General features: G+C 42.2%; 1 protein-coding gene across 1 annotated transcript; it reads left to right on the top strand.

The window, feature by feature from the left end:
• Nucleotides 1-5693: 5693 nt before the first annotated feature.
• LOC116161883 (alpha-tocopherol transfer protein-like) lies at nucleotides 5694-6951 on the top strand. The gene is made up of 6 exons (XM_031475365.1): nucleotides 5694-5858; nucleotides 5905-6055; nucleotides 6101-6353; nucleotides 6401-6511; nucleotides 6565-6661; nucleotides 6708-6951. Exons 1-6 carry the CDS (start codon nucleotides 5738-5740, stop codon nucleotides 6857-6859), a joined length of 885 nt encoding a protein of 294 aa, XP_031331225.1. The 5' UTR covers nucleotides 5694-5737; the 3' UTR covers nucleotides 6860-6951.
• The last annotated feature ends 991 nt before the right edge of the window (nucleotides 6952-7942 follow it).

The raw sequence follows: 7942 nt of genomic DNA, 5'->3' as shown, positions 1-7942 counted from the left end.
GTAATTAATTCTCAATACCAAGTGCAATATGTAACAATCTTGACCTAACGTAGGTACGTCACTCGCCCCCAGATGAAGCACCCTGTAAATAAACAGTAACATAGTCATGCAAAGGAAAGCAAATCAATTATAAGTTAACAATGTAGTGTCGATGTTTCCAAATACAGTAGGTACCATCCCCGCATCGCTATAATTTGAATGTAGGGCAGAGAAGAAAAAAACATGTATTCCACGGAAACGAAACAAAGTGCAAAACTCTTTGGTGGCGGCCAGGGGCGGCTTCGGGAATATTTAAATCGAAACTCCATCATCCAAATTCTGATGGCAAATAAAAATTAAATTAAAGATCAAGGTGTAGTGTAGAGCTGGCCCCCACCATTCAAACGTCCCAACTTTTAATTTGAGATGAATTTTTGACCTTGTAACAGATACCTAAACCCCTTACCGCAGCAACCTAAAAGACACCCAAACCACGCTCGATACGCTATACGTAAGTCATCCTCAATCATGCGCTCTAACGAGTTCACCCGCATGAGCCTAGATAGCGCCATCCGCAATCCTCACATGCGGAATTTTATTGGAACGTGCTAAAGATTCCAACTCACCGCTCTAAAAATGAATGACAACCACACCGAACCTCTAGAATGCAATCTACCCATCGATCCCGAGTTTTCCCGCAAACTCCAACACCACTTCGGCAACCCCAACATCTCCTTCTCCCAACTAACAGGCCCCAGAACCCAAACCCATTCCCCCAGACCCCAGACGTTTTCCTGTGTTCTTCGTAACGTCGACCGAAACTTTACCGAACTCGAAATCCTTGACGCTATCCCCCTGCCCGCACCACAAACCAACCCACAACTTTCATCAGGATAATCACCACCTCCAAAACCTTCCTCGAAGCTCTGCTCATCCAAGGTGTCTCCATGTTTGGAAGACACTACACTGATTGCAGCTCCGGCCCAGTAATTTCCTTCGCATGGTAGCGTTCCCCACCCCCTGCATCCTGATATCCTAAGCACCCTCCCTCCCGGAACCCGCTCGCTTCATATGCAAAATGGACCTAGTAGTCGGAACAGTCAACTCCTGCGGCGTCCGTCACAAACGCCATCTCATAAAACATCTACTCCAATCCGTAAACTGCTATGGCTGTGGTGAACCAGGAGTCATACGCAGATAATGCCTAAAATGCACACCCGCAATAAACTGGAACTCGGGAAAGCCTGTCAACCTGTTTTGTGTTTGGCCCAGACCACACGATCTCGCTCGACTCCCGCTCCAGAAGAGCTCCATTATGACACCGAGTTTTCGCTCCTGTAGTCAGTTTGGCGTAACGGTTTAAGGCTCGGGCTATAACCTCGCAGGTTGTGAGTTCGAATCCCACAACTTGCCAGTTTTTAGTGGTACAGAACATCCTCTGACTACCATGCTTCCGAGGGCATGTAAAGCTGGCGGTTCCGGCAGTCATACTACAGACGGCTGCTGATGCGAACTGAAAACGTTTGTATTTGTATTGACGAATTTATTCCCGCACTCTTCGAGGAAGAAAAGGGAACGGACCGAAGACATACCTTGAGCCGATATTGCCGCATGGGAACGGAATTCCAAGACATATTCGGCGAAATCAGTACTCCCACACCATTCGGAGGGCACTCAATAGGGTGCGCAACCTCAGGGAGCACTACGACATTATTGTCCTTTTCTCGGACATGGAGAAACACGTGGAAAACTTCAAACGAGTGTTTACTCGACTCGGACAATTTAAACTTCGAGTCCCAGAGGCTCAGTACCCCACAAGGAATACCCGTGGACTCCACGAAGACCCAGGCCATCAGCGTCATGGCCTAAATGTTTGAGGTGATAGTAGCGGATCTGTCCGGACCACTTCCACTTGGACCCAATCAAGAACTGTTGAACTTTATAGTAGAAGATATGCATCACGATGGGTGGAACTGTCCTGTCTTCTTACGATATGCGACACCTAGAAAGTTAATTAGTGTGGATGGAATTATTTATTTATTTACTTATTTATTTATTTACATATTTATTTAGTTATTTATTTTCTTATTTATTTATTTATTTATTGTCCCTCTTGTTCTGGGCTCACTGCTTTTTAGAGGTGCCCTTGGAGAAGGGCTTAAGTTGTTCTATACTATCCCGGTATTTCCCTTACGAAATTCCCATCTTTGCCATAGATGAAAAATTCTTATCTCAGTCCAGGTTCGAACACCGGACCTCCGGCTATGTAGCCCAATGTTCTATCACTGAGCTACACAGTCGGTATATATACCTATACTGTCTCTGCATTAGGCTCCGAACTCCCCACAACCGACGACGTACCCCGAGTCCATCGAAGTATATTCGAAGTTTCGTCCCAGAGATAACAACGTAACTAATCCAAACGAGGCTAGTTCAGGAAGAACAACTGGATAAACAGAAACACAGTGCCCAGATCGACATCGAAAAGAGTGACCGCAATTCCAACCAAGTGATCCGATCTTTGTCATCGTACTTTTTGAGGAACGCTACCAAAAAAGAAAGTAGTAAACTCAACCTCAGAAGAGATGGCCCCTGCACCAGATTGCAACTAAGAAATCGCAACCAAGGCACATCCTCCGGGAAATACCACGTATCCGCCCTAAAAGCATACCGGGGGAACTGAAACCTACCAAAAATCTTTAAAATGCGATAAAATGAAGCGCTTTCAGATAAGAAGCGAGTGTGCAAGAAAATAAGATCGAAAACGCCACAGTGTTGCCGGTTCTAAATGTCGCCCCATAGGGCATGGTGGTGGGACTTTCTCCTATACCCTTACACGTATAAAAAACGTGGCCGAAGTTTGATTTGCGTCGGATCCGTTTCGGTTTTTGGATTTCGCGACTACAGTAAGAGTCTAAAAGTCGTGCTTGACATTAGAGATCGCGTACCATTTATTTTCGACCGAAGGTTTTAAGACAAATCCGTATAATCGAGGTAGACGAAAAATTTAACAGCCGCACAGTCGTGCGTAATATTTTTATTGCGAAAGTTGAAGTTGATTGCCGAATTACAAGGGGAAAATGTGTCGCCAATTCGACGAAATTATTGTCGAGTGTGCTTTTAGATTCATTGAGATCGGGAGTAAAACTAATATAAAGTGGCGCATTTAAGTAGTTTCGTTTTGTTACATTATTTGATCAGCGTGCTCGCATTTAAATAAATTTTAACCACGATGGAGTTGTGGTCAAAAGCACAAAACGTTCCATTGCGCTTAGACTTGGAGTGGTCAATTAAGATAAAAAAACAAGTTCATTAAACAAATTCTTGCGACTATCTTGTTTATACGTGCCGATTAAGATTCTGCATTAAACGGCAACCGGTAAAAACGTTAAAGATCTTTAATTAGTGCTTTTTCTGGCTTTTAATTAATACCGCGGTAAATTATTCCAATGAGGAAACAAAATTTCAACTACTACATTTTGAGAACACTGAGACCCAGTATGTTCATGATTCAAATCGTCAACCATCTTTCCAAATTCATCTCCAACGAGTAGTCAAATTTACCAGGCGACACAAAAGGTCTGTCTTGCACTAAACGTTCCACCATCAAATTTTACGAATTGCTGCTACCTTTCAAAAGGAGAAATTCGACTGTAATTTGGAGAAAACGTTCTCTTCGCCTCCAAATCTTCGATACTTGTTGGTCTTCGTTTCTTCGTTCCGCAGTCTATCTCTATCTTATCTAGTTTTCCCCTCCTCTTCCTAAATCCCTTGACTTTTGCCCCCTAACGCCTCTTTTCTGGAATATGTACCGGGTGACCCAATAAGACTATTCCTAGGCCAGGGGTAAAAAATTATTGGGTAAATCGGTCATGAAGAATCGCTGGAAAATATAATATTTTCGTTCTAAAAATGACCAACAGAGAGCGTAACTGCCATCTTAAATTTTAAAATTGCATTTTCTTTAAATTTCGCATAATAAACAAAAATTTTTTTTTTTACTTTTTTAAAGAGAACCAGTTTATCTATCATTTTCGTAAAAACAAAAACTCAGTTATTTCAAAAACAAAGATGGCGTGGGGAGTTCAATTGTTTTTGCAATAACCTGCTTTAACTTCTTAACCGTTTGACCGATTGTAACAAATTTGGTATCGTTGAAAAGAGTATTCCTTGGGCAATGAGAATCAATCAAAATATAGTTAATTTAGTTGAATCTTTCTGCGTCAGGGGGCTAGTTTTGACACTATGACCTAAACTCCAAAAAAATCAAAAAAATAAAATGGAATGATATGACTTTTTCTTTATGAAAAAGTAGCCAAATAACATCCAAAGAGGCCAGTGAAAACCGTTTTTCTAAATCTCGTTCCTAACCTCAAATATTGGGAAAATGAGGTTACTTAATTAATTAATAAAAATGCTTAAATTTACTTTTTACGTATTTCCGGTATTTGTCGATGGCGCGAAAGAAAAGCACCCTACACTTTTAGGCAGGCCTTGGAAAATTAAACAAATGAAACACGATGCATTATAAAATAATAGCAGCCGTAATTTGTAAATTATTCTGCTGTGTTTACATTCAGAAAGTGCAGTTTTTTGAGTTTTTAATCTTCTCTAAAATGCCGATTTCTAACCAAGGAGCATTTAATATCCTGGCGATATATTTTGAGTATTTTCAAAATGCAAAGCTAGCCCCCTGACAGGGAAGGATTCAACTAAATTAACTATATTGCAATTTTAAAATTTAATATGGCAGTTACGCCTTCTGTTGGTCATTTTTAGAACTTGAAAATATTTTCCACCGATTCGTCATGACCGATTTACCCATAATTTTGTTTACCCCTAAGTCATACGACGAACGGTTCCCGAGATATGGCCGAGGAACAGTCTTATTGGGTCACCCGGTACTAAACGATGGTCGCTCAAACTCTCCTTCTCGAGAACTGCCCATCATGTCACTCGGTCGAAGGGCAGCGTTGTTCCCTGCGTACAAATGTAGGTCCCTTATTCACTATGCGCAAGTTATGCAGGGCGGACGACTGAAGCAGGCTCTCTTGAAGGTTTTGACCGATGCTTGACCCTGTCAACGACCCTTATGACCGCCTTGTATTCTGGGCAGGCTATTGTCCACGAGGCATAACACTTACTATTTTTATTGCACTTACTCTTGTAGGGACCCATTTCCTTGCAATTGAAGCACTTGTCTTTCACATCCCTTTCACTACGCCTACCGCCTCTCGGGTACAGGCGCCAACACAGCACACACAATTTAATGAAGTATCGGGTGATTCTCACCCACAGCTTTCCTATGCTGTTCATCTTAGTTTTTTTAAATTCATCTTGTTTGACGATTTCATCTACCTCCCGTATAAAGTGGCTTTACCTGATTTTGGTCGGGATTTATATTGTGCCCCGTCTCCCAAGCAAACATCGATCATTACCAAGAAGGGCAGAATAACCTAAAATGGATTGTGTTATCAATTACAGGAGAAAAGTCACGTCTAATTAGCTGAACCATAGCATTTATTAGATAATTAAATTAATTACACAGTTTAGTAAACCCTGACATTTGTATGTTTGTTTATGGAAAACACCACAACAATCGATTTAATTACCTCTTCTTTTAGGTGGTCGTCCTTGATGTGGATTAGTCGACAATAATATCTATAATTTAAATAATTACCTTCCTTTTGGAATGATGATTATCACGAAGTACCTAAAAATAACAGTGTGGAGCCGTTTTCGCCTCAGTCACGCGACGATGCCGATGAAGCTCGCAAGTGTCGAGCGCGAGTACGAGAAACGCGAGCGGCTGAAACGCGAAGATGTGCGTTACCTGCAGGAGTGGCTCGAGAAGCAGCCGCACATACCGGAAATGCTAGGTAAATACCTTCGCCAGTGAGCTTGCCGAAATTTGCCCATTTGCAGAGCTGGAGATCATACTGGTACTGCACGCTTGCAAGTACAGCGTCGAGGTGACGAAGATTACCATTGACAATTACTACACAATGAGAGCGTTCAGCCCGGAAATTTTTGGAGGTCGCGATCCAGTGAGCGCGAAAAATGTTCTAAACAACTAGTGAGCTGTGCTAGTTGTGAGCTTAAACTCACCAGCTTTTTTTAGCTACGCTGCGCCACTACCAAAAGCAGCGAAGGACGGCTCAAAGGTCATATTTTCTAAAATCAGAAATACAAGTGCGGACACGTACGCCTTGGAAGACTACCTGAAGTACATGGATATGGTTATCAGAATAATATTGTACGAAGAGGGGACGTTAGAGGGCATAATTGTAGTGTACGACGCAACAGGTTTCGGTCTGTCTCACTTGGCCAAAGTATCACTGGTGGTCGTGAAGAAATTCCTCATCTTCCTACAGGTAGGAAACCTGAGCACGGGGTACAAACTTTACCAGTGGCGTTCCAGGAGGCGCTACCGGTGGAACTAAGGCAGCTGCACTTCTTCAACTGCGGGGTCGCGATGGAGAAGCTCTTCGCGTTAATGAAACCCTTCATAAAGAAAGATCTGCTCGATGTGGTACCGCAAACCCACCAAACCTAACCCGCGTCAATTATCCCTCTCCGTTTCAGATACACCTCCACAGCGGCGCCGTCGCGACTTTCCTGGCAAAGGAAGACATGCCGGAGGAGTACGGAGGATCGGAAGAGTCCCTCGCCGCTTTGCACGGTATGTTCGTTTGCTAAGTCTGTAGCTTAAATTGTGGCACTCGTAGAGAAAATGTCCCAGAAGGTCTTGAGCAATATGGACTTTATAGTAATGGACGAGAAGAAAGTGTCGGATGAGTCCAAGCGCTTGCAGAAGTCGACGAGGGTAAACGACTTATTTGGCATCGAAGGTTCCTTTAAAAAGTTAGATATAGATTAAGGTTTGTGTTGTTACCAAGGGAAGAAGTTATTTTTTAATTATTATTATCGAATGTTTATTGTTTTGGGAAGATAAAAAGGTTGTACGATAAATCTGTGATTTTTATGTCACAAAAACAAATCAGATTAGTTCGCAATCAAAAATGGCCGATTTCACCGTTCTGAGGCGTCAATTAATTGAAAAAGATAGGTAGGGATTAATCCGAAATAGATTTTTGAAGGCATTCGGTTTTGAGTAGGCGGCGGTGTAGCGTTGGCTTTTTCGTGCATTTGTTATCCGCCCTTTCAACGCATCCTGAAAGCTCTTTAAGTCCAGCGCAAAATTTTACCGAGATTTCTGGTATTTTCTAGACTCCCACTTTACTCCACAACCTTTCGAACTGGTTAAACGTTTCCTAAACACACTCCGAGCGGCTTTCCATACCCCTCAAGGCTTCTTACACGTTTTGACACACTCAGACCCTCTCTAGTCCGTTTCAATGGCGTTCATAATCACTACACCCCCAAAGCCTACTACAATGCACCGCCCAGGTCCATTCAACGCCCCTTATTCTCTTTTAATTCTCCTTAAGTACACTTACAGACTCTGGAGTTCGTTATAAAGAGATTTTCCCACCCACTTCAGAGATATTTCATTTTTTACTAGTATTTCTAGTTTCTCCAGAGCTTTGCGTTCCTCCTGCCTCTTTTTATTCGCCCTAAAACTTTCCAAAGAATTCCAAAGCTACAGAAACCAACCTCCCCATCACAATTTTCCCCACCCTCCTCGAGAATCCTAAACTAAAAACCTTTTGGCTGATAAATAGTGGGGAAAAAAACAAATCCGATTAATTCGGACGATACCACCATTCTGTAGCGTTAATTAATTGAAAAAGGTAGGTAGGGATTAACCCGATGTAGATTTTTGAAGGTATTCGGTGTTGAGCAGACAGAAATGTTTAGTGGTATTCAAGACTCTGTAAATGTTTTTAAGCTCTTCCACAACCTTATGGAAACTTTCGATCTGTGAAACCTTGAGCACGAATTCGCTTTAATAAGATAATCAAATAAAGACACTACGACGCTAGTTGAAATATACAACGAG

Source organism: Photinus pyralis, unplaced genomic scaffold (assembly GCF_008802855.1).
Source record: "Photinus pyralis isolate 1611_PpyrPB1 unplaced genomic scaffold, Ppyr1.3 Ppyr1.4_LG10, whole genome shotgun sequence".
NCBI classification, from domain to species: domain Eukaryota; kingdom Metazoa; phylum Arthropoda; class Insecta; order Coleoptera; family Lampyridae; genus Photinus; species Photinus pyralis.
This window is presented reverse-complemented; position numbering and strand designations above follow the sequence as displayed.

Bases quoted from the DNA above. Each gene is read 5' to 3' on its own strand.
- LOC116161883 (XM_031475365.1), top strand. From the start codon at position 5,738: ATGCCGATGAAGCTCGCAAGTGTCGAGCGCGAGTACGAGAAACGCGAG. The intron at 6,354-6,400 runs GTAGGAAACCTG...GTGGCGTTCCAG, and splicing joins AATTCCTCATCTTCCTACAG to GAGGCGCTACCGGTGGAACT. The intron at 6,512-6,564 runs GTACCGCAAACC...TCTCCGTTTCAG, and splicing joins AGAAAGATCTGCTCGATGTG to ATACACCTCCACAGCGGCGC.